Source organism: Sus scrofa, chromosome 3, assembly GCF_000003025.6.
Source record: "Sus scrofa isolate TJ Tabasco breed Duroc chromosome 3, Sscrofa11.1, whole genome shotgun sequence".
NCBI classification, from domain to species: Eukaryota; Metazoa; Chordata; class Mammalia; order Artiodactyla; family Suidae; genus Sus; species Sus scrofa.
In genome coordinates, this window is record NC_010445.4 from 70,203,034 (window position 1) to 70,230,957 (window position 27,924).

At 35.5% G+C, this 27,924-nt stretch overlaps 1 protein-coding gene across 1 annotated transcript in view; it reads left to right on the top strand.

Moving 5' to 3' along the window:
- EXOC6B (exocyst complex component 6B) overlaps window positions 1-27,924 on the top strand; it is a 607,547-nt gene that overhangs the window by 263,878 nt on the left and 315,745 nt on the right. Inside the window, 1 exon segment of the mRNA XM_013996035.2 lies at window positions 2,689-2,757. Within this exon segment, the coding sequence (XP_013851489.2) occupies window positions 2,689-2,757 (69 nt within the window).

The window sequence follows — 27,924 nt, forward strand, 5'->3', positions numbered from 1 at the left end:
TCACAGAAGGGAGCATGGAGGAAAAATGATTTCTAAACAGTAGGCTGGGGGTGGAAATAAAGTTTGTGAACTGAAGCCCCCTTCGGCTCCTTCTTGTCTAGATTGCTGTGTACCGATTTCAAAGCAGAAAGGACTTCACTGCTTAGGAGGACTTCACTGGATTATGATTTCAGAGGCCGAGAAATAGCAAAGCCAGTACTTCCAGGTCAGGGCACTTTTAAGCAGCTTAAAGCTGAATATGATGGTGTTAAGGGAGCCTCATGGAGAATAGGGTTGGTCGTAAATATTTGTTGGAGATGACAGGAAAGGCCTTTGTCTCCTCTTTAATTATATCTATTTTGTGGTTGGCCCACATAAACCAATCTTCTTACCCATTAGTAAAGTGCCCCATTATTTATCTGTCACATATTTCTGTGGAAACTGTCCCCCAACATGTATGTTCATTCTGTAAGGATGGATCTGACATGTGAAAAGGCCAAGGCTCTGTCCTTGGAATGGCTAGAAGCAAGTTCCTTTTGAGTGAAAATAGGACTCTGAGTTCAAAGCAAAACATAAGAAATAAATTTCGCAAAGAACATGTAAACAGTTGTGAATAAATATGTTATTCAAAATTAGGTAAATTTTTCTTAAACTTCTTGTAAGTGTATATTTCTAATAAATAACTTTATAATCATTCATTCTAAATAAAAAGGTTTCATTTCTTACACAGATTAAAAATTTTTTGTGCATTTCTTTCTTGGCTTTTTTTCGTGTGCACCTGTAATTTTTAGATAATTTAAATACTATTGTAAATATAATTTCATGGAATTTTTCTATGTTTCTTCTTATGAGATCATATTTCACTTAGCTGTCCTTTTCACTGGAAGGCTCTGGTTTTCTGGAAAAATAAAGTAAATTTTCTTCAAATCTCCACTTCAAAATCAGAGGAGAGACTGTAAAGATAATTTAATGCTATGGTCACTTCAAATAAGAATACCTGAAATGACCATCTGTGGCTCTTTCGATGAAAATAAGTATCTATTTGTACTTTAAAGGTAGAATTTTCACATGCTTTTTATTTTTTTACCTCCTTTAGGGCCATTCCTGTGGCATACAGAGGTTCCCAGGCTAGGGGTTGAATTGGAGCTGCAGCTGCTGGCTTACATCACAGCCACAGCAACACCGGATCTGAGTGGCATCTGTGACCTGCATCACAGCACATGGCAATGCCGGATCCTTAACCAACTGAGCAAGGCCAGGGATTGAACCCGCATCCTCCTGGATACTACCAGAATCTTTACCCACTGAGCCACAGTGGGAACTCCCTTTTAGGTGCTTTTTAATCTTAGTTTTTCTTTACTTGCTGTCCATCTGCCCATAAAATGTTTTTTTCAGTAAGTTGTCAATGCTAACCTAAAAAAAATTTTTTTTAAGTAAAAGTATTCTTTGGCCATGGTGTAGGATCTTGAATCTTTGGATTCACAAAAAAATTTGTTTTGAGTGATTACAGAGTGTGTAGCACTATGAGGTTCCCAAACATAGAAAATTTAATCTCTGCTCTCTTGCATGCAAAATAGATGCATAGAATGGTCAATAAATTTGAACTGATATATAGAGAGATGTGATGCTTTTGGAGGAAAAATAAAGTAGGTTTTGTACTGTTGAATTGCAGAATAAATAGATTTCATTAGGGAAAGCATCTTGATGAAGAATCTGTGACCCAAAAGATAGGAGGCTTGCTTTAGGAAATAAAGGAAACTGACCCTGTACTCATGGATCAGCCCAACCTAATTTAGATGTGCTTGTGGCTTACAGGCTGATGAATCATACAGTTACCATTGTTACAGAAAAATTTCAACTAGGTCTTTATTTTGATTATTTCTTTATGTAATTTTGTCTTTTTTGTTTCATGTCATATTTGCTTTAACTTTTTCCTTTTATTCTTGTTCAGTTCCTATAGGTCAACTAATAGTTTCTTTTTTCAGATAAGGAAATTGAAGTCAAAGTGAATTGTGACTTATACATTGCCATGAATTTAATGAATCAGTTTTAGCACTGTGACTATACTGCACTTCTTAACGGATGGTTTTTGTTTTACTTTCTTTTTTGGTGTATAGGTTTAATCTGTACGCATTGTTCATGTATTATAATTTGTTGACATTACTCTAGGTTTGACTTTTCCATTCATTATCTTATTTTTTTTAAATGTTATATCCTCTCTCTTCCTAGCATATTTTTAATTGCATGCTGACTTAAGTAGTCACTGATTTGTATGCCCTTCAGAAGTTACCTGGCAGGCCATTCAAGTGGCAAGTTTTGTTTTTGACCCCTGAAACTTAGTTTTTTATGTAGAGTATCATGTATCTAAGAAGACAAAGTCAGATCACCCAAATCGCATTCTCACCTTCTTTTCCTTCAGAGGCTTAGGACCCAAAATGTGTCTCTAAAAGTAGATGCAGAACCAGTGATACCCATTACTGTTCTCTACTATCTATTCTTTTGTTCTGTGTCCCAACTTTGGGACATAGCTTATTAATTCCATGGCTAAAATGCCAAAACTAGGTTTCTGGAAGAATAGTTTGTTTTGTGTTTTTCTCTTAAAAGCTAGAACTGGCTTTTTTTTTTTTAATGCCTGAGTGTTAAAATTGAGTGAAGTTGCTTTTAGTAGCCTTGTTTGAATATTTTGTGACAATCTTGATTGTTTTTCAGGTACCTGGGGCCCAAGATTTGGTTGATTTTTCTCCTGTTTATCGGTGTCTGCACATATATTCTGTCCTGGTGAGTCTTTATTTGTCTCTGCCTAATAAGTTGTTTATTGAATTCAGAACTCTGCTTTCTAATTTTTGATAGCTTCTCTTTTTATTACCAAGAGTTAGGAATGAGAAACCATTATTTAAGGAGTATCAATTATAAAAAGTTCCTTTCTCTTCTTCTTTAATATTTTATTTATGATTGCCATGTGATATGCTATAGCTAGTAACATCAGTCCTCAATAAATTATTTGGTTTATAGTGACACACAAATTCAGATTTCTATTCTTAATTTAATAATGTTATTTATTTTAAAATAGCCTTCTTTAAATATTAAAATAATATTTGTAAAGACTGTTCAGTGTTTCATTCTTGATGGCAGTTATTCTTTTGGAACATACATATGGAAAGAGGAACCTCTCTGGGGAGAAATATTATGGGTATTAATGGTAGTTTTAAGAATGACCCTGTCTTTTTTTTTTAGGGCACCCTGTAGCATATGGAAGGTCCCAGGCTAGGGGCTGAATCAGAGCTGTAGCTACTGACCTACACCACAGTCACAGCAATGCAGGATCTGAGCCATGTCTGTGACCTATACCACAGCTCACAGCAACGCCGGATCCTTAACCCACTGAATGAGGCCAGGTATCGAACCTGCATCCTTATTGATATGAGTCAGGTTCAGTTCTGCTGAGCCATGACGGGACCTCCAAGAATGGCCCTATCTTCTTCTTGGTAGTATACCTACTTGCAGATATGGATACATACAAAGTCAATCAAAAAATTAAACTATGAAGTTAAACTATTATCAAGGACAAATTGATGAGAGAAGTCCATTATTAATATATTTTATAGCAAAATTCAGTGAAACGTCAACCTGAGTTGTTTTGAGTATGTTTGAGTATATTTTATTATCCAGTGTGTTATCCATTTTCTTTCCTCATATGTTAACATAGTGTCAGTTGGTCATTACTCCAGACACTTTGGGTGGACTTTATGGCCTGAAGTATTTTTGGTGATCTCCAGTAGTTTGAGCAAAGACCTGGTAGCTTCTTCTCCTCTCTTTTCTTTCCCCCTCCCATTTCTCTTCTTCTTCCCTCTTCCCTTCTCTCTCTTGTCATATTCTGTATTCCTTCTATTTATCATTCTTATTATATAAAATGAAGCAAGATATAAAGTTGTTTGAAAGCCTCTAAGTAGACACTTTATTTTCAATCTCATGTACAGAAAATTAAATAAATTATATTAGTTTGTGAAATACTGTTCATCATTTCATACACAGTCCCCTATTTTATTTTATTTTATTTTTTTCCGTAAGCCCACTTGTCTCTTATCCCCAAGTACACTAACTCTAATATGTTTAATACGTAGTGATTGGTTATGCTTGTGTCCTTGAAAAATATATAGTGACTGTGTATGTATATGTTTTTAACTTGTTCTAATGGTATGTTCTTATGGACCTAGCTCTATTACTTATATCTTCTTTGGTACTATTTTTAATATTTATTCTCATTACAGTCTATATATCTAACTCATTGCCTCGCAGTTCTGCATGATATTTGTTGGTTTGTATGTAGTGCATTTTAATTATCTATTACTTTAGTGATCAACACTTAAATTGCTAATGACATTCAGCTGTAACAAATAGTTTCCTCTTATGGACTTGTATATAAGTTTCTGTGGTTTGTATACCTAGGTATGGAATTCTTGGGTCATAAAGTATATAGATATAATATTTAATTTCACTGTTTTCTAGTTTCTGCTAACCTGATGGATATTGATATTGTTTTAATTTGCATTTCTCTTTGTACTAGTAACATTGTGCTTCTCTTGATAGACTTACTAATCATTTAAGATTTTTCTTTTCTGAACTGCTTCTTTTAACTTTTGCTTAATTTTTTCTTGGATTTCTTGTTTTTGTCTTTTCTGTTTGCTAGAAAGAGAAATTTCAGAAATTCTTTTCTATGTTGTTGATATTGACAGTTTGAGATATTGCAAATATCTTTTTTCCACTTTGCCACTGGACTTTAAACTATATCTATGTTTTCTTTCATGAAACAGAAATCTCTTGATTTTAATATAATCAAGCCGATATAACCTTATATACAGTCTGTGCATTTTGATTCACATTTGTAAAAAAAATCCTTCTCTCTTCCAGTGTCCTAGAGCATTCCTCTCACATTACCTTTTACATTTTACCATTCACATTTTGATTTTTAAAATTTTCATTTTTATAATGATTTTTATTTTTTCCACTATAGTTGGTTTACAGTGTTCTGTCAATTTCTTTCTTTTTTTTTTTTTTTTTTTGTTACTGTTGTTGTTGTTGTTGCTATTTCTTGGGCCGCTCCCGCGGCATATGGAGGTTCCCAGGCTAGGGGTTGAATCGGAGCTGTAGCCACTGGCCTACGCCAGAGCCACAGCAACGTGGGATCCGAGCCGCGTCTGCAACCTACACCACAGCTCACGGCAACGCCGGATCGCTAACCCACTGAGCAAGGGCAGGGACCGAACCCGCAACCTCATGGTTCCCAGTCGGATTCGTTAACCACTGCACCACAACGGGAACTCCCGTCAATTTCTATTGTACAGCAAAGTGACCCAGTCACACACATATATATATACATTCTTTTTCTCACATTATCCTCCATCATGTTCCATGATAAGTGACTAGATATAATACCCTGTGCTATACAGCAGGATCTCATTGCTTATCTACTCCAAATGCAGTAGTTTGCATCTATTAACCCCAAGCTCCCAGTCCATCTTACTCCCTCCCCTTCCCCCTTGGCAACCACAAGTCTGTTCTCCAAGTCCATGAGTTTCTTTTCTGTGGGAAGGTTCATTTGTGCTGTATATTAGATTCCAGATATAAGTGATGTCATATGGTATTTGTCTTTCTCTTTCTGACTGACTTCACTTTGTATGAGGGTCTCTAGTTCCATTCATGTTGCTGCAAATGGCATTATTTTGTTCTTTTTTATGGCTGAGTAGTGTTCCATTGTGTATATATACCACATCTGCTTAATCCATTCATCTGTCAATGGCTATTTAAGTTGTTTCCATGTCTTGGCTATTGTGAATAGTACTGCAATGAACATACAGGTGCATGTATCTTTTTCAAGGAAAGTTTTGTCTAGATACATGCCCAAGAATGGGACTGATGGGTCATGTGATAGTTCTATATTTAGTTTTCTGAGGTCCCTCCGTACTGTTTTCCATAGTGGTTGTACCAGTTTACATTCCCACCAACAGTGTATTTTGACCCATCTTATTTTCACCATTGTGTATAGTATGAAGAAGGAATCCAACTTAATTTTTTTCTATATGATGGATTCAGTTTTACTAATTCTATCTACTACATAATCTATACATCACCCAGTAATTCCTGGTAGTACCTCTGGCATACACTAAATATTCATATTTATACGAATCTGTTTATTAGCCTCTATAGTTTGTTATATTTGATTTTGTAATATATCTACTACATGGTAAAAGAATTACCCTCTTGTTTGCTCTCTTTAAATTGCCTTTATTTTATAGACCTTAATTTTTTGTTTATATTTTAGAATCAGTTTGAATTTACATACAAAATCCTTCTAGAATTTTTATTTGAATCTGTTGAATTTATAGGTAAATTTGGGGAAGAAGTGACCACTGTATAATGCTAGGTCATCTCAATTTTGGAAGAATAAGATCTACTCCCTCTCACTCCTTTTCAGCTTTACCTGCAGCATGTGGAAATTCCCAGGCCAGGGATGAAATCTGAGCCACAGCTGTGACCTGTGCAGAATCCTTAACCCACTGCACTGGGCTGGAGATTGATCCTGAGCCACCTCAGAGATAATTGGTTGTATCCTTAACCCACTGAGCGATAGTAGGAACTCTGAATAAGATCTACTTTAAAATTATTTAACTGAGCTTTTTTCCCCTATGTTAATAGTCTTGGGCAGTCTTTGCTAATATCAACATACAGTTTTTCTTGCTCTTTTCTACTTTATTTTCTAATATTATTGCTGATATTGATAAATGCTATTGAGTTTTGTAAGTTAATCTACATCTGGCAATCTGCTCAACTCTTGTGTTAGTTTTTACAGTTTGTTTTTTGTTTTACCATAGGTTTTCTATGTAGTTGATCATAATGTCTGTAGATAGTGACTTTGTTTCTTTTCTTCCTAACGATTTGTCTTTCTTCTTTTTATTGTTTTATTGTATTGACCAGGATCATCATTACTTTGTCATTCAGAAAGGTGATAGTGAATATCCTTCTCTGATTTCTAATCTCAAAGGGAATATATCTAAAGTTTCTCCATTAACTGATGTTTTCAGTAGGATATTGGTGAATATTCTTTGTCTATTTATTCCTAGACTTGTGAGAAGTTTTAAACATAAATGTGTATTGAATTTTATTGAAAATTTTTTCCAGATATATTGATAAAATCCTATGCTTTTTATCCTTTAATTCAGGAAGGTAATAAATTTCATTGATAGATATTTCTAATATTAAACAGTTCTTGCATTCTGTAGATAAATCCAACTTGATGATGATGATGTATTACAGCTTTTTTAAGAAATACTTTGTGGAATTTAACTCCTTTTAGTTTATTTTAAAATTTTAATCCTTTTTTGTATTTTTATGTAAGGTCATAAGCAACAGGCCTATAATTTTCTTTCCTTATATTATCCTTATGTGGTTTTTAAGTCAGTATTATTTTAATCTCATAAATTGTTGAATATCCTTCCCTTTTTCCTACTTGTGAAATGACTTATATAAGATAGGAGTTATCTTTTTATTGAAAGTTGAGTAGAAATCATACATGCAGTAATATGCATTTTTCCTTTGCTGCATACTTCCTCCTTTCTCCTTATCATCTTGCTTCCATGCTCCATGATTTTATTGTCTCTTTAAATCTGGTTAAAGAACCATATTTGCTCATATCAGGTTTCAAAGTTTATTGTAGTCCTTATAATTGCAAAATCAAGTGACTCTTTCCCCTCAAATAGTGTTAAGTCCATAAAAATGGGTAGTTTGTTTCATTTAACGTTATATCCTCACTGCCAACCACAGTTCCTGGTGTAGTTAATAAATATTCGTTGAATGAATAACTAAATAAGTGGTACCTAAAGAACATAGTACAGTTATCTCTTAGTATCCATGTGGGATTAGTTCTAGGAATCTCCTCTGATACCATAATTCTCGAGTGCTATATAAAGTGGCATAGACTGCATATAACCTCCACATACCCTATCATATACTTTAAATCATCTCTAGATTACTTAAAATACCCAATACAATGTAAACGCCATGTAAATAGTTGGAGAGTATGACAAATTCAATTTTTGCTTTTTGGAACTTTCTGGAATTTTTTTTTTTTTAATATTTTTGATCCGTGGTTGGTTGAGTTGTATGTTTGTTTGAACATATGCTAACTCAAATTTTATTGTTCATTTACTTAGTAAGTAAACACATTGATTTTCTCTTCTGCATGAATGGACTTGGAGAAGCAAAGATAGATAAATTTGTCAAGGATTTATGCTTTTACAAAATCTATAATCTACCTGGAGAGATGTTATAACCTTTGAATGATTATAATATGACAGTACTATATCTCATCACTGTGTGTATGCTAGTATTTTAAGTTTCATTAAGATTCAGTGATACAGAAAACGTAACAAATTTTCCTCAAGATCACTCTAATAGCAATTCATAAGAGTACTGAAGTAATTTGTTTGCACACTAGTGGTATTAAGAAAGTTACCTAAACCTTAGCTTTCTTATATATAAAATGTGATAATAATGACTGCTTAGTACAGTTATAGATACTGTTTGAGGGTCCCTAGCTCAGTCCCTGCACAGAGTTGACATTTAATAAATGGTGGTTAATTTGGCAAAAATTACGTGTGTCTGATACTGGCTATTAGTTACATTATTGGTATTTTTCAAAGTATATGACAAAGTGTAAACATATTGGTAGAGGTTCTAGTCTCTGCCATCAACATGCAAAGTTGATCAATTATTAAAATTCACACATTCACAGAGACTATGTAGTCTTAACCTGTAAGAACAAAACAGAAGGACCTTAAACTTCCAGTTTCAGAATAAACTGTACACAGTGGTATCCTGTAACATTGAGATATTTAGTGTTCATAAGTTTTAAGGCATTTTTATTGCAGAAACAGGCCTCTTTCTCAGTTCATAATGTTTCAAATGAGATTAAATAGGTACAATTCTCGACTAGAGTGGTGAGAATTCAGCTCTCTCTCTCTCTCTATTTTTTTAAACTTAAAACATGAAATATAGGATGCTTTAAATAAAGTGAAAGAAAAAATAAAGTTAATAAAACCCAAAAGAAACAATGGCAGGGGAAGGGATTTAAAGTTCAGGTGAGGGCGTGGTTTCATGGTGTAGATTCAGAGCTGACAGCCATGGCGATTGCAGAGATGGATCTACCCAGGGAGACAGTGATTCCTGACACATTTCTGTGTCTCCTACAGGTGCATGTGTAGGTTTTCCCTACGGGAGTGGTGGGTTCTCATCTGGCTCTTGGTCAGCTCTATGTTTTTGGGAATACATATTTACTTTTTAGACATTGCTGCTCTAGACCTATAGGGACTTTTACAACAACTCAAATATCTCATTTGCTAAAGCAAAGCCCAGAGCATTTTTAACTTCTAGGGTTGACTCTTTTCATAGCTTCTTGGGGGCTGTAATTTGTCACTTTTCTGTATTTGTTTTCCCCTTCTCAAATCACTATTTATATTATTGTGTGATGAATGATAACTCCTCCTAATAATAATGACAAAGATATTTGAAACAATATAAATATTTGTAATATTTTCTTATTTCCTGATATTAACATTAGGCTTTAAGAAAAGATATAATATTAACATTAGGCTTTAAGAAAAGATTCAGGAATGGAGAAATGAGGACTGAGGAGAAAATAAACCTCTCTCATTTCATTTCTAAACTTCTACTTCTTCACTCTTCATTCTCTCATTAACCCGGTATATTTATCTTTTGTTCATACCGCTACCCTGAATCTGTACCTTGCTGGACCTTGCAGCATCTTTTGACTTTGTTGATAGTTTACTACTTAAAACTCATAATCCCTTCTTTTTTTTCTCAATCTCATACCTAGATCTCCAGATCTTGCAAATGTTACTCCTAAATGTAATTTTACTTCATCCTTCCCTATCCTAAAATGATTGCCCTAGCTCAGATTCTCATCAGGATTATTGAAAGCAGTCTCCTAACTGTTCTCCTTACCTTTTATCACAAACCCCTCAGTCACTTCTCAGCATATTATTAGTAATCTGTCCTACAAATCTGATGTGTATCGTCTGCTTAAAATTCTCTAATTGGTCATCTGTGGAGTAAAATAGAGCAATATAGAATATATAGTTTACAGAAGTACAGCAGGTTTTCCATGTCCTGTCTGCTGTGTTTCCTGCTACTTAATCACCTTGCCTCAGTGATACTGAAATGCTTTTAGTTCTTTGAATGCACCATGCTATTTCATGCAGCTCATCCTTTCCTCATGCTAGTCCTTCTGCCTGAATTAGTATTTCCATTTCTCTTTATTTTCCTGATTCATATTTATTTCCTATGTGTTTCCTCCAGAAGATTTTCCTGATGTTTTAAGTTGAGGTCAGTGCACTCTCTTCTTTGCATTATGATAGGACTCAGTATATATTTGTATTAGTGGTTGCTATATTATATCATTGTATGCTAAGTATATATTCTTTTCCTTCAATAGACTACAAGTCTTTTTTAGGGCAGGTACCATGTTTTATTATATATATATATATATATATATATATATTTTATCATATATATATATATATATTTTTAGTCCTAGCACTTAGCACTTAATATTAGTTGTATATAATATTAACGAAATGTTTGCTTTTTATTTTGAGACATAACTACCCTCCTTTTGGCCTGAAAATTAATCCAGTGTTCTAGTCTCAATCAGTGTTATACAATATCAGGGCTGGGACTTATACAAGGGGAAACAGTTCTATTGGTGTCCAACGGAAGGTTCATAACAGAAGTAACAAAAAGTTCTAATATTTGTCATTTACAATAGTGTTTATCTGAACTTTTGGCCTGGAGGATAACAAGGCACACTTTGAATAAACATGGCAATATTTATTATTTTTAGTGAAACCGACCTTCCATTCACCCCCCTTTTATGGCTGTGCTGCTTATAAATTCCCAAAGGATTATTTGAAAAATCCTACTTATATCTGCCAGCCTTATCAGTAGGGCAGGAGTTCACGTATTGTAACAGGAGGTCAGATTTCGGTCATGGTCTTATAGATGGGGCCAAGCACCTGTAAATTCTTCCTTTGGTGACTAAAGTGAAGTACAATATCAAACAGGCTGTGAGACTTTTCTAGGAAGTGCTGAACTTTGGCAGGAAGGGCAAACTTAGGCAGGAGGAGGGGAGGGAAGAAAGTGAACAAGGGTCAGATAGTGGTTAATTGAGACTTGGTCCTTGATGTAGTAATGCAAATGGAAGTGTACAGGGCAAAGGTAGGTGTATTTTATAGAGTTGTTTTAAACAACTTATACTGTTTAATCTTCATGTGCAGTTTAGAAATGGGCAAGTAAGGGACAGTATATAAAACATTTTACAGTCATTAAAGATAATATTTTTAAAATGGGAGAAAATAACATAAACTAAAAATTTTACTGGGAGGGAAATGATGAGTAATAATATCTGAGATTCTTTTACATAGTGTAGTCATAGTTAAAAAGATGGACGGGCTATCTGTCTAATGAAACAGAAAACAATCTGTCTTGAAGATTTTTTGAAAACTCTATCAACACAGTGGTGTCTGCCATGTTTATGGGCTTCAAGCCTTGAACTCAGCTCAGTTTGGACAAAGATTTATATGTACTTTAAGCTTCTCTGTATACTGTAACATCTTTCTGACTCTTCTCCAAATGTGCTGCTCACTCAGCTTTCTATCGCTGAAAGGATATACATGCCCCATAACAAGGATCTTGGGTACCACTAAGAGATCTGAGGAGCAAATCTGTAAATATAACTATACTCCCAGTTTGTGGGCCTCATTTATGATCTTTTTGTGGTATATTGGTCACCAGTGATCTGCTTATTAACAATTTATAGCACAGGGAACTATATCCAGTCACTTGTCATGGAACATGATGGAGAATAACATGAGAAAAAAAAATATATATATGACTGGGTCACTTTGCTGTACAGTAGAAATTGACAGAACACTGTAAACCAACTATAAAGGAAAAAACAAAAATCATTAAAAAATAATAAAAGATTTCCAGATTTAAAAATGTTCATAAATGCCCACCTTTGAAAACTTTTCTGCATGTGTGTTATGCTTTAATAAAAAATTCACTTTAAAGATTTCTGACATCTTGGCACTAGGGATAGCAATTGAAGCAATGTATGGGCTTTTTTTTAAGTAGGCATTGACCCCTCAATATTACATAAATCATAAGAACCATAGTTTTATCTGATTCTTCTTTAGTTACTAAAGGACACTCTTAAATAGCCTAAGATATAAGAAGGACGTCAGTGTACAATGAATTCATTATTATAAAGGCTCTAGCAATTGCAGTATTTCTTTCAACTTTCTTTGCCAAGAGACCTCTGAGAATTTGATGAAAGCTGTGAATCCTTTCCCCAGATAAAATGCACATAAATACATGCATCTGATATTTTGCTTAGAATTTCAGAGTCTTCCCTGATCATAACTCCTGGATCTTATCCATAGACTTAGAAAGAATTCCTCATCTCAAGGGAACTACAGATTGAGTTAGGTTTCAGGTACTGACTACAGACCTATGCCCCTGAATAGCTTACCCCAATTCTATTTGAGTATCCCCCTTTTTAAGCCTCCTCCTAAAGACTCCTACCACCTTGTCTTTTTCTTAGATTTGGAAGCCTTGCCCAAATCTAAATTTAAAAGCACATTTCAAAGTGACCTTATTTCTGTGTCATAAATCTTTATTCCCTGGGCAGTCATTATATATGGCAAGCTGACGACCTGTTTTTCTATTAAGAATGTTAGCCCTTGCACCTAAAGTAATAGTTTTGTCCTCTTTATTCTTCTCCTTAGAAAGATTCAGAGCAGAGATTTAGAAATAATTATGAGGACTTTAGTTAGTAGTTTATCTCTGGGAACATAACAACAAATTGTGTTAAATTTCAGAATATTTTCTCTCTTACTTGCTTTTAATAATATCTCTTTTTAAGTAGATGGCTATAATTAGGAGAGGTGAGTCAGCAGCAGAGTTAGATTTTTACCCACAATCTCTTTACAGTCCTTCATGGTCATTGCTGTGGCAGGGGATGAAGTGGGGTGGGGTGGGCAGGAATCTTCCTGAAACATGTTTTTCCCTTTATGATCTGAGGATTTCTGCTGGTATGGTCTGTACTGACAGCTGGGAGAACTTACAAAATCCATGGTCCTGTAAGATAATAATAAGGATAAGATAATAGTAAGGAAAGGATTTGGAGAGTGGAAAAAAGTAAAAGACATAAGCAGTTCTGAGTGACACATGTTTTCTGAGGGGTTAAGGGAATTAATTACTTGATGAAATTAGTTAAAGAACTTTGTGGTAGCAATTGGCTATTATATAAAAGTACTTGAGGAATAAATATTTGAAATGTCTAAGACAGACACTATTGGAATTTTCAGTTAAAGAAAAATTATTTGTTTTGACATTCTCCAAGTTAGACTTCATAATCCTTCAGTTGCAGTGTTGTTGCTTATACATGTATTTATAATAATATCTTGGATTTTATATAATACTTTGTTCAGCAGTCTCATACATAGTGCTATACAAATTTGGCTACATTAAAAATGTGACTCATTCATATGGTAAATGTGAGGAAAACCCCACTTGGTAGAGAATAGCTTCACCACAGGTAAGGTTTTAAGGTTCTTATTCCTGTGCTTTTTATCAGAAGGCACGTTTTCTCTTTAGTAAAAAGTAAATTTAGTAGCAAGATTTGGAACATAGACCTAAAGCAGATCAGAAGGATTGGGTGTATTTTCGGCCATCAGATTTTTTTCTTATTTTTATTGATTTTTTAAAAAAAGATACCCCCTTAAAAAAAAACAGCACAATATCTCTGCTACGTCATGATATTAAGATGGTCGATTTGCAGAAAATAAAGAAAGATATTCATACATCAACCTCACGTAGCTTTTGGAATGCTTCTCATTGACTATTGATCCAGCAGTGAATGCTAGTAAATAAGTTGACCTCTGACTGGGTTTTTAGTTTTCATTAAAATTGATTGTACTTTTACCATAGTCTAGTGTGTATATATATATATATGTATGTATTTATTTGTTTGTTTTAGAGCTGTCCTGATTCTACTTAAACATTGAGACCATTGACTTATATTTATTTTATATAACTGTATTAAAAAATCCATTTTTTAGATTCTTTAAATTTTTTACAGAGATATTTGAATAAACATTTAAAAATGTGGTTTGAGTATAAATACAAGTGGGGTCATTTACTACTTCTATGGTAGAAATTAAGACAAATGAGAAAGGCCTATGCGCAGAATTCTAGGTGTTTAGAGTTTGTGAATAAGGATTTTTTTTTTCCTTCCTTCTTTGACATTTCTAAAGATGGTGATACAGAGAGAGGGAAACATCACTTTATTTTGTCAGTCACATGAAATTGAAAATTGTATATATAGAATTTCAGCATTGCCAGAGGCATATTGCTTAATGATCTAGGTCTCCTTAAAGTTATTTATGGAGCTGTGTTTCTGGGGAAAACCAGTTTTGTCAGTTGATCTCTTTAGAGGGGTGAAAATGAAAGAGAGGAGGGAGTTCCCCAGTGGCCTAGTAGTTAAGGATCCAGTATTGTGAATGCTGTAGCTGGATTCAGTCCCTGACCTGGGAACTTCTGTATGCTGAGGGTGCATTAAAAAAAAAAAAAAGGTGGGGAGCTCTGTTTCAAATGGATTGAAACTCTGTGTACTTTAGTTATGTCATGTTTTTTACAGTTCACTTTAGTATATTCTGAGAAGATCTGTAAATAAACATGTTATATTTTATTTAAACATGCATTTCCTAATGCTAAAGATGTGGAAATGATCGGGTTGCTTCCTATTCTCAAAAAGTTTATAATGTAATGGATCTAGAGAAAAGCTTCTTTGTAAGAGACCCTGAAGAGGCTTTTTTTTCTTTTTAATCCATTATGTTTATTTGAAATATAAAAAAAAAAAACAAACCCCCACCCCCCCCTTTGGGAAATAAGAAAGTTGAACTTTTCATCACAAAGCCTTCCTGAGAACCGTAGTTGGAAATGAGTAGGTACGTTTTTCAAATCTTTATATCGTTAGAATAGAGCTGGAGGCTTTCTGGATTGTTTCCATGGTGACCTTGAGTACTTCTGAGCAATAAAATGTATTTTAAGTATTTTCTTTAGAGAGATATATATATATTAATGTGGAAAGTTTTGCCCTGAAATATTTGGTGACTCCTAGTCCATCTTTGACACTTAACAGATTGTCTCAGCACTCTCCTGCCATATCTCACTGCCTCCTAGTTTTACTGACCTACCGGTGCCTGGTGAGGTTAGATAGGCGTAAACACTACATAGATCATAGAGAAAAGCTGAGGGTGCGATACTTTGTGCACTGCATTGATAAGGACACAGGAAAAGCCATTTTTTAGTGATAACTTTCCTGTAGTATGGGCTAATGGGCCCTGGTTTGTAGTAACTGTAATCTAACTTTTTATAATTGTCATATTGCTCTTTTAACCTGGTGACCTTATTACCCATGGGCATACATATCATTTGGCTGTGAATAAAACAAGGCGCAAAAAAAAGTGATTAAAAATCTTTTTTTTTCTAGATTTGCTTGCGTCTGTTTTTCAAAATGCTTACTTAGGGAAATAGGAGCTTTTTATGTGTGCTTTTTTTTTTTTTTAACAATAATATCTCACTTAAAACAGCTTTAGACACCACAATGATTATTTTTTAAACCCTGACAAAATGAACAAGAAATAATTCACTTTCCATATAATGCCCAGTAATCTATCTAAACAGTTTAAATCATATCAAAACTGTGCTTTAAATACTTGAGTTTCTCATTGTTCTCAGAATAAAGTGAACTTCTTGATTTTGTCTATATAGTTTTCCATATTTTTCTCTCTTAGTTCATTCCTGGTTGCTCTTTTCCTCCTCCCTGCTCATAGTATATGCTCCAGATGTGCAGACCCCAGTGTTCTTTCTCTGTGATTCATTTGCACAAGCAGTTCTTTCCTGAAACATACTTTATATTTTCTTTTTTTCTTTTGATGTTTCTTCATATTTATTATGCCAGATCTTGCCATTGCTGAGATCTCTGGATTTGGCTTATATAATCGTCTCTCCCTCATCTCATATATCCAGCCACATATCTTACATCTTTTTCTTCCTTTTCTTTTCTTTTTGGTTGTGATTGCTAGGTAGGTTCTTTTTTTTTTTTTTAATCAGTTTCTAATTTTAAATTTTTAGTTTTTTTAAATGTTTCCTTAAAATGCCTTCTATACTAGATTATTAGTTTAATACATTGTCCTAACAGTTTTGGATATTGTGAGGAGAGGGCCATAAATGTTGCCAGAATCTTGTGATCTAAGTAAGTAAGAGGGGATGTAGGGGACAAATTGCCTTTTTTTTTTTTTCCTGCTTTTTAAGGCCACGTCCGTGGCATATGGAGGTTCCTAGGCTAGGGGTTGAATCGGAGCTGTAGCTGCTGGCCTACACCACAGCCACAGCAACACCAGATCCATGCTGCATCTGTGACCTACATCACAGCTCATGGCCATGCCAGATCCTTTACCCACTGAGCAAGGCCAGGGATCAAACCTGTGTCCTCCTGGATACTAGTCAGATTCGTTTCCACTCAGCCACGATGGAAACTACTCCTTTTATTTTATAGGGGAAATTTAGTCATTCATTTATGTAAGTTGTATGTGCCAAGATGATCTTCTAATGAGAAACAAAGCATAGCTGGAGCTCATGTTTATCTGTGATTGGTTGTAGCAGGTATAATGAAAATTTTGTTTTTAAGCTACAAATATAGATGATTTATTTTAATTGTGGGGGGTTATATTTAGTTACATTTAAAACTAAAATCCAAGTAGAATGGTTTAAACAAATATAGAATTTGTTTTTTACATGTATGACAAGAAGTCCAGGTGTAGGCACTTTACTGTTGGTATGGTGGCTGTACACTGTCATCAAAGACTTAGATTCTTTTAGTTGTTCCAGCCCCCCTTCTTTAGCATATAGTTGTTGTCTTCATTCTTGAAAGGTGGATCATTTTCATATTTTAGAAAGATGGGAAGGCCAAAGTGCAAAAGTTGCATTCCATCTGTGTCTAGTTCTATTCAAGAAAACAGTAACTTCAAAGAGCAAACAATTTTGTAAAAATGCTGAAGTCTTTTGTAATTTTGAAACAATTAAAATTAGAAACTAATTGATTTCTAAGTCAAGGTTTTTTTTTTTTTTAAGTTGGGGACAAGTCAGATAAGCTTGAATATAGATCTTTTTTTTTTTCTTTTCTTTTTCTTTTTAAAAATTTTTTATTTTTATTTTTTTATAATTTTTAAATTTTATTTTATTTTATTTTTTTTGTCTTTTTGCCATTTCTTGGGCCGCTCCTGCAGCATATGGAGGTTCCCATGCTAGGGGTCGAATCGGAGCTGTAGCCACCGGCCTACGCCAGAGCCACAGCAACGCGGGATCCGAGCCGCGTCTGCAACCTACACCACAGCTCACTGCAACGCCGGATCATTAACCCACTGAGCAAGGCCAGGGATCGAACCCGCAACCTCATGGTTCCTAGTCGGATTCGTTAACCACTGCGCCACGACGGGAACTCCTGAATATAGATCTTGATAAATATACATTAATTAACTTTCCATAGCTCCAATTTCCTCACTTAAAAATGCAAATAGTAGGAATTCATGCTGTGGTGCAGTGGCTTAAGGATCCAGCATTGCCACAGCTATGGCGTAGGTTGCAGCTATGGCTTGGATTTGATCCCTGGCCTGGGAATTCCATATGCTGTGGGTGTGTGGCCCAAGATAAAAAAATAAGTAAAATGCAAATAACATCTCACAGTGTTTCTGCCAGAATGGAGTGAAAGATTATATGTAAAAACACACATGGCATAGTACCTGGAACATACTAAATCTTAAGTAAGTATTTCTCCTTCTAACTTGTACATGTTCTGCTCATCCTCACCCCCATCACCAAATTTTCATATAAAAAGGACTTTTTTTTTTTTATTTGTCTTTTTGCTGTATCTTGGCCGCTCCTGCGGCATATGGAGGTTCCCAGGCTAGAGGTCCAATCGGAGCTGTAGCCACCGGCCTACGCCAGAGCCACAGCAACGCGGGATCCGAGCCGCGTCTGCAACCTACACCACAGCTCACGGCAACGCCGGATACTTAACCCACTGAGCAAGGCCAGGGATCGAACCCTCAACCTCATGGTTCCTAGTCGGATTCGTCAACCACTGCGCCACCACGGGAACTCCTAAAAAGGACTTTTAAAGAATGCGGTGCAGAAGGAGTAAGGGACTAGGAACAAGGCTAATGCACGTGTAGACATACAGACACAGATGTAAGAAACAATACAAGAAAACCTGTACACGTCCTCCCACAACCCATCCCCATTTAGTGTTACCTTTATAAAAATTCTAATCTAGAAATTTAAAGCCATGATCTATTAGGCCTTTGTATACCCTTTCTTTTAATCATCCCTTTTCACAGAAGGGGAAACCTTGGCCTGGGACACTTAAATAATTTTTATCTAAATTCACCTAGTGGTAACTAAAAACTAGATAAAAATTCTGTCAGTTTTCATTATCAGCTTAATGTAACATACCTCGTGTAAAGTCCTGTTCTGAGCACTTAAAAGAGTTAAGCTAATCAGTGTATTATATGGTACCTAATGTGGTATATAATAAATATGTGGACTTTATAAGCCTAGTCAGCCCATGTTTTTCTTATTCTACTATAGTCAGGGACTAGAGTATAGTATCACTATAGTCCTATCACTAATGCCTGGAAAATAGAAGTGGAGGTGAGAAAGCCTTCTACATTTATTAGCCTACCTTAAAAAAGTCTTTTCTCTTTCAGCATTACCTTCAGTATATACTTTAATATTTCTGTCTTCTCAGTTTTTATGTAACTGTGTTTGTCCAAATTCTTACTCTGGTTGTCCAGAACCATCTTTTGGGGATGCCTGATGACTGTCATTGTTGTAGGGAAAATAACAAAATTTTCCTTTCTTACACAGTAAGATTGGTTACTTTTCTTCTATGAAATGGTCTTTTACCTCCTAGTTCTTTTTTTTTTGCTCTTATAACTTAAAAAGACACCATTAAGGAGTTCCCAGTGTGGCTCAGTGGAAACGAATCCAACTAGTAACCATGAGAAAGCAGGTTTGATCCCTGGCCTCACTCAGTGGGTTGAGGATCCTGTGTTGCCATGAGTTGTGGTATAGGTCGCAGATGTGGCTTGGATCCCGTATTGCTGCAGCTGTGATGTAGGCCAGCAGTTACAGCTCTGATTCGACCCCTACTCTGGGAACCTCCATATGCTGTGGGTACAGCCCTCAAAAGCAAAAAAAAAAAAAAGAGACCATTGAAACCAGTATCTATAAGAGAGTGGATAGTCCTCACCTGACCACACTTGGTTGCATCTGGTTTTGGGCTTAAGCAATCAACAAACAACTACTTGTGAGTTTTTTTTTTTTTTTTTTTTAGCTTATTGTGTCGTTTTTAGGAGGGCCTTGAGGTCACTTACCCTAAGTTTTAGTTGCATGTGGCCTATTGTGTTTCTATATTTTCTTATTCAGAAGTTGACAAATATAATTTCTTCTGAAAATGACACAAAAATGTAGTTAGGCCCTGCAATCTTAATGACAAATACAAAAATAGGAATATTTGTGAATTTGGGTATTTTTATTGGGAAAGAGTAGAAAAACCAGGAATCTAATAGTAAACAGGTATATAAGTGAATGAATGAATGAATGCATATATACATACGTGCATGTAGAAATAGAGCAGAATGCTGTGGTCTTATAGTAGGATGCTACATGTTGTCTGTTGGGAGACACTTATGAATGTCTTGTCCCTCTGTTCATCTTGTGAGCAGAGACATAGACTTTGTTCCAGATCATTTTTTCAAGGTTGTTTATGTAGTCAACAGCTTTAAAGGTAGGGATGATATCTCCCACCAAAGACAAAAGCATGCGTGCTTCCATGGTTAAAAGTTTGAGATAGTGTTTTCCTATGAAATAAAGATACTTGGGTTCTCTACCCTCAGGGATTCTCTCCTTTGAGCAAACCACCGTGTGCCCAGGTGTCATCTGGATTCCTTCACATTGCCATGTGGAAATTGGGACTCTGGGGAGTAGTATAAGTATATAGGCTGATACTCTGGCCAGGGATCTTGATACCAGTAATAAAATCCTTTGTCTCTGATCCAAGGACTTTTTTGCCTTAGGCTAGCATCCATGAAACTGTGACATGCTAATTTGTTGGCTTCCAAGTAGGTAAAATCTCAGACTCTTCATAGTTCTTCATTTTGCCGTCATTATAATAAAGCCTTATCCAGGCAGAAGTCATTAACAGATATTAAATCTAGTGGGAACATTGGTAAAAGTGGTTTATTTGTATAAATTGTGTCCCCAAGATTGCTTATCAATAACGAGGCAAAAATTGTAAGCGGATACTATCTTTACCAGGTGATGAAAATTAACATCACAGCGGAGGATCATCGTTTGCCTCTGAGTGAGATGCCCTGAGAAGGATACAGCATTCCTTATATATATTCTGACCTGGAGTGCATAACTGAATCTAACTTATGAGGAAACATCACAGAAATCTAAAATGAGGAACATTGCATTATGAAAGAAAGAAAAGAAAGAAAAGGATGCAGGGAATATTTTTCAAAAATACCAGTCGTGAAAAATAAAGAAAAGCTGAGAAACTGTTTCAGGTTAAAGGAAGCTAAAGAGGCATGACAGCTAAAGGCCCTAGATCTGGGATTAGCAAACATTTTCTCTAAAGGGCCTGACAGTAACTCTTTTAGGGCCATAAGGTTTCTGTCACAACTACTCAAGTTTACTGTTATAGCTCAAAAGCAGCCAGACACAATATGTAAAAGAGTGAATGTAGCTGTATTTTAATGCAGCTTTATTTGCATTAACAAGTAACGGGATGGATTTGACCCATGCAATACAGAACATTTTTGGATTCACTGACAAAATGAGAATACAAAGAGTAGATTAAGAAAATGTTGTATTTTGTGTTTAGGAGTAAAGAGATCTAGTGCATATAACGTACTTTCAAATGGCTGAGGAAAAAATATATTTAGAAAGAGCAATTGATTATAGGATATGGGACAAAATATTAACAGTAGGTGAATTTGAGTAGAGTATATGGGTGTTTTTTTCATGCTATTCTTACTGTTTTTCTGTAAATTGAAATTGTTTCCAAGTAAAAAGTTAAATGAGTAAATGAGTAAATGTGTTTATATACGTGAATTTACACATATATGCATTGCCCATAGAGAGAGAAAAATATAAAAAATTTGGTAGCATCTTTATACTCTTTTGATAGATACCTCTAAAAAAAGAGAAATTAACCAGAACATGAATTGAAAATAAAAATCTGTGATTGATGTAACAAGGGAAGCCAGCAGACATCATCCTTGGCCTAATCTGAATGCACTTAGTTACCAAAAGGCTGTAGTCTGGGGGCCAGAGGTTTTTTAGTGCGGTCTGAAAACGATGGTGGAAGCCACATTTTCCAGACTCTGAAACACAGGGTACCTTGTTTAGTCAGCACAGTTTAGGTCAAATGTGGTTATGAAAAACAGATGAATTCTGGTGATCAAGTTGTACTTTGACAAATATTCCATTGTTTGAACATGCAGTAATTTCTGAAAAATGTGAAGCAGCCTGGACTGCAGAGATTGAGTTCTCTCTTCTCAACTCCCTTGCCTGCTCACAAAGGTCTTGTCATCATGGGGAGTAAAAATAACAGGGCAGAAGAAGTATGTTAGATACCACCCCCCCCCTTTTTTTTTCTTTTCTTTGCTGTACTGGCAAATCAAGCAGTTTGGGGCAGGCTGTTTTGTCAGCTGGAGGTCTTGCACTACTCTGGACTTTGGGGGCAACTTTTGCCCTTCAGTTTTATGGGTAGTGGTGAGGTCTAGTGAATTAGATACTTTGAATTTATCCTGTTAATAGGAAAATGGTACTTGAGGTTTAGTGAGACATTGCTATATTTCACTGGCTCCTCTGGTCATGACGTGGAGTCATGATTTCATCTGAGGTCTACCCCTAGCTCAAGAGGCTCATCGATAGAGCTCTGTTCCCATAACTTAAGAGCTGGAGTAACAGCAGAGCAGGCCAGAGATGCTTGACGTAGAGAATCCACATAGAGTCAAGTCTTCTCTGATAGCTTCTTTTACCATTTATATACCTGTCTTGTACTTTTTTTTGGTTGGTCCTTTAGGGTTTTTTCTTACTTTACTCACTTTATTCATTCATCCATTCAGTAAGTATTTATTGCATACATACTGTATGCAGAGCACATGATCCAGCCTTCCGCCTTTGGGTAGACTCTTCATTTTGGATGATTTAGACTTGTGTTATTCAACATGTTGGCCACTTAAACATGTGGCTTTTGAGCACTTGAAAGGTGGATCAAGATTTAAGTTTAAAATACATGTCAGATTTCAAAGACATATAAAAAAGGAGTATAAAATCTTTCATTAATAACTTTATATTGATTACTTTTTTTTTTTTTTTTTGTCTTTTTGCTATTTCTTTGGGCCGCTCCCATGGCATATGGAGGTTCCCAGGCTAGGGGTCGAGTCGGAGCTGTAGCCACCCGCCTACGCCAGAGCCACAGCAACGCGGGATCCGAGCCGCGTCTGCAGCCTACACCACAGCTCACGGCAACGCCAGATCCTTAACCCACTGAGCAAGGCCAGGGACCGAACCCTCAACCTCATGGTTCCTAGTCGGATTCGTTAACCACTGCGCCACGACAGGAACTCCTGATTACATATTGAAATGATAATGTTTTAGATACATTGGGTAAAGCATATTATTAAATATTAATTATATATCATATCAGTACATTTTTAAAATTAAATTTTATATCACTTTTTTTGTTTTACCGTGGCTTCTAGAAACTTTAAAAATTGCTTATGTGACTAACATTTGTGGCTTGCATTATATTGCTTTTGAACATGGCTGCTCATCAAATATGAATAGGGTATTTTTTTTTCTCCTTTCTCTCTTTTTTTGTCTATGCCCACAGCATGTGGAAGTTCCCAGGCCTGGAGCTGAATCTGAGCCACAGCAGTGACAATGCCAAATCCTTAACCACTAGGCCACCAGGAAACTCCTCTCCTCTGTCATGTATGAGTGATCCTGGTCATTTCTAATATTAGTATAATTAACATTTTTACATTAAGAATAATCATCCACAGTTAGTTTACCCTTTTTTTTCTTGCAATTTTGATGATGGTCAGTATATCTCAAAAATACCACTACTTCTTGTCAAATTGGTATATCATTTATGAATAAATTTATAATCTTTTTTTTTTTTTTTTGGTCTTTCTGTCTTTTTCTAGGGCTATATCCGCAGCATATGGAGGTTCCCATGCTGTGGGTCTAATTGGAGCTGTAGCCACCAGCCTACACCAGAGCCACAGCAACACCAGATCTGAGCCACATCTGCAACCTACACCACAGCTCATGGCAACGCCGGATCCTTAACCCACTGAGCAAGGGCAGGGACCAAACCTGCAACCTCATGGTTCCTAGTCAGATTCATTAACCACTGAACCATGACGGGAACTCCTAAATCTACAATCTTGATGACTGTTTTAGTCAGATACATTAATAAACTGACATTTGTAAAAATGGTGAGTATTGCCCAGAAATCTTGAATGTAGTGTGCTCATGAATTCTGCTTGAACTTTTATATAAGCTACTAAAACCTTAAGGAAAATTTCCATTTATTTTTTTTTTAAACTACTCTAACTACAGGGAAGTAAGATCATGGTAGTTGCATAATACAATTTTATTGTAAATTATGAAAGAAGGAACTCATCTCTAATCTTGAACATTTAGTCATTTATAAAATTAAAAGTAAGTACAAAATGATTCAGTGCATGGTTAATATTTATTTGTAAAGATTATATTTTGTTGTTGAAATCTACAGTGCAATCTGCTCTGAGAATAGACTGGGGAAAGTTTTTTGATGGCTGCCTGGCTGAGTCTTTGGAAATGTTGGTTCTTTTATGCCCTGGGAAGGCTGCCAAGATATAAATGTATTGCAGTGCCCTACAGATGGCTTTATTTTTTAGAAGCTAAATCTTCATTGTATATATTACATGTGTACACACACACACACACACACACACACACACCAGTGTTGGAGCTCTGCAAATGATTGTAGCAATCTTAACATCTTTTGTCATTATAGCCCCATGGTTTGGATTTAGTTTGCCTCTCATTAAGTAAGTCATATGTGGTGTTAGTGGCATACATGACTTTGGGAGAGTTTATAATCACTCTAAGTCTCAGCTGTGGTATAGATACTTTTCAGGGCTGTAGGGGCTTCTGTGACTTGAGGCACCATCAGGGAGTCTTGATGAGGAATGATGCTGTGGACATGAAAGGAACTTTAAGGGGGGAGAGAAAAAATAAACTCCCACTATAGAATTGTTTAAGCCGAGGGTAGATGCATGATTTTTAGCCAAGAAGAATAATACCCTTCTGGATGAGGGCAGCTCCATAGTAGGTAGCCGGAATAGGAAATACTATCTTTTTGTTGTTGTTATTATCTGATATTGACACATTTTTGCAATGAGCTGCTGGGTGAAAGACTAATCAGCCTGAGAATATTACTTTTATACCATGTCTTACACATTGTGGAGAGGCAAGAGGAGTTACACTCAAGAAAAATTGATATAGATAAGACATGAGATGACTGCTAGTATGTACAGAAGTTTCTTAATTTGGTGAAGGGCATGTTTGAAAAATCCATGGCAAAAGTCATACTTAATGACTAAACTTTTTTTTTTTTTTTTTTTTTTTTTTAATGGCTGCACCTGTAGCATATGGCATTTCCTGAGTTGGGGGATTAAAATTGGAGCTGCAGCTGAGGCCTATGCCACAGCCCGAGCAGCGCCAGATCCAAGCCACATCTGTGACCTCTGCTGCACCTTAGAGTAATGCAGGATCCTTAACACACTGAGTGAGGCCAGGGATTGAACCCATATCCTCATGGAGATAACATTGGGTTCTTAACCTGCTGAGCCACCACGGGAACTCCTAATGACTAAGCTTTAGGATGATTCCCAATAAATCAGGAAAAAGACAAAGACAAATACTTATTCTCAGAGAAGGATGTCCACCACCACCCATCGTGATAACTTCCCAAGGTTCTAGGCCAATGAAAAGGGGAAGATTTGAAAAATTATACAGCATAACCCAGTAGCCATTCTTTAAATCAGTTATATCCATCAAGAAAGTACAACTGAACATAAACTTTTGATAAGTTATATATGAATTAACCTGAAAAATGTACAGCACCTTTGTGGTGAAACTTTTAAATTTCTGTTAAATGACATGTAGGAAGTATGAATAAATGAAGAGAGATACTCTTTCAATAGATAGAGTGTCTGAACATTGTAAAGTTGTCGGTTTCTCCCTAATTTCATTTGTAAAATCAATGAAATTCTTATCATAATTCCACTAGGAATTTTATGGTAACTTGGCAGCCCTTTAATTCATCCGAAGTTACTCTATTGTATGTGTCAGCTAGTGGCTTGCTCTCAAGACTTGAGGCCACATCATGATGCCCCCTATCTCACACAAAGCTCTTCTTTATTTCCATAAGGATACATATATGAGGGTGTTTATTTTGGCATTGTTTCTGGTAGTAAATAGTGGAAGTAATCTAGGTGCTCATCACTGGGTACTAGATAAGTAAAATTAGTATTTACACATGAATTTACATATAATTGAATGTAATATGAAGCATATACCAGGCAGTTGTAAATAGCGTCCAATACTTACACATTGTAATATGTTATAAAGATTTCAGAAATATGGTGCTGGGAGATCAAAGTAAGAATCAATGCACTTGATAGCTGAATATCATTTATATACATTAAAGCTAATGTGTAAAATAACCTCATCTGTATTTCAAAGACACGTTTTTATATAAATAACTATCTAAAAGTTGTTGAATGACATGTCATATATAGTAAGATGGGCACTTGTGTAGACAAGGGGAATGGGATTAGAATGGGGCCTAAAAGAGAAAAAAATCAAAATGTATAATATTACCTTCTTCAACAGTATGCCTTGAACTAGGGTAGTGTTATGAAGTCAGTTCTTTGCAAGTGCTGCCCTATGAAGTCAGTTCTTTGCAAGTGCTGCCCTAGTAAGGTGTTGTAAACTGCTTCTACTTGACCATCACATTATCAGAGAAATCCCATTAGCATTTGTCAAAAGGCTGCTGGAATTTATTGCAGCACTATTTTTACCCTGAAAATCTTAACAAAACTGCCCCAAAACACAGGTGGAAGATTTTGTTTATTTCTTTTTCTTTTCTACACTTGAAAACCAGTAGTTCTTTTTGAGGTCACTGATGTACATGTCAGGCCACTCAATGTGGTTTTCCTTATCATTTTTGAAAGGCAGCTTTGCTCACCACTGTACCACCAACGCTCCTTATCAGTTTTAGAAAATGAAAATAGAAAAGACTGATGCTCACTCAAGGAGTGTGTACATTTCTATATTCCTACAATTAATTTTAGTCACCATACCTTCTTTAAAGGTCACTTTTTCAAAGGAAAACAAGTATACCTAAAAACTAAGTTAACTAATGATTTAATATAGTTACTTTATTTATTCAATAAATTCTTACTTGAATATATTTTATTCTTTGAGGGTGGGTTTTAAACCAAGTAACACTCTGGATTCTGAAGAGGTATTAGAAATTCCTTTCTTTGAAAAAATACAAAGTCATTTATTTGCTGAAGGTCTCACCACCTTTGTAAATGTAAAATGGCCTTGAGAAGGTTTTTGTACCTTTAAGGAGGGAAAAAGATAGAAATGATATGGTTAGCAAGTTTTTCCTTTTTATTTTAAGCTTTTCATATCTAACAAAGGGGTGAAACATTCTTTCATTAAAACAATTTTGATGGAAGTTCCTTGAAACCACACTGGGCCTATCTACTTCCCCTGAAGTTTAGTGACTTAGTCTCAGAAGTGTGATTGGGGGAAGGGAGAGTTTCAGGAGAAAATCTTCATCCATTCCTGAGGGAGAAGAAAAAAGCTATCTTTATTAGGTTTCTGGAAGTAGAGTGTTGGGAACTAGGCAGAACAACTTGCATGAAAACGGGTTCAGTAGAAACAATGTAAATTAGTATCAGAGAAAGTTGTCTTGCTATCAGTGAACTTTGTAACTTTGGTTTCCTTATGGGGTAAGAAAATGTACTTGAAAGAGTTGTTGAGAATAATAAATGAGATAAAATTGTTTTTATAAAGCATGTAATAGGTATACTGGTTGCTCAGTATATATTGTTTGTAATATTTATTTCTTCTTAGTGCAACTGTAAGCTTGCCTCGTTCACTTCATCAAATCTTAAATCTAACCCACCTCATCAAGATTCTTAGGTAAAGTTTATTTTTAACTATATATTTATGTATAATTTTATGTAGGTATATATATTTATATGTATGTATATATTTAACTATATATTTATAGTTAAAATGTACCATCTTTAAGAGGAAATTTTACTATATGCTTTTTAAAACCCGAAGCATAAGTTATTTCAGTTTTCCTTTCTTTTTTTTTCAGTATAGTTAAAAATATTTCTTTCCTTATTGCTTCTATGAAATATCTTTGTGAAAATGGCAAGCATAGAAGATCCAGATTAATTTTGAGCAATATCTATTTTCTCCAACAGTTTTTGAAAGCATGAAAATAGAAAAGGAGTTCCTGCTGTGGCATAGTGGGCTGAGAATCCAGTTGCAGTGGCTCAGATCATTATGGAAGCCTGGGTTCCATCCAGCCCTGCACAGTGGGTTAAAGAATCCTATATTGCCGCAGGTGTGGCATAGGTCTCAGCAGCT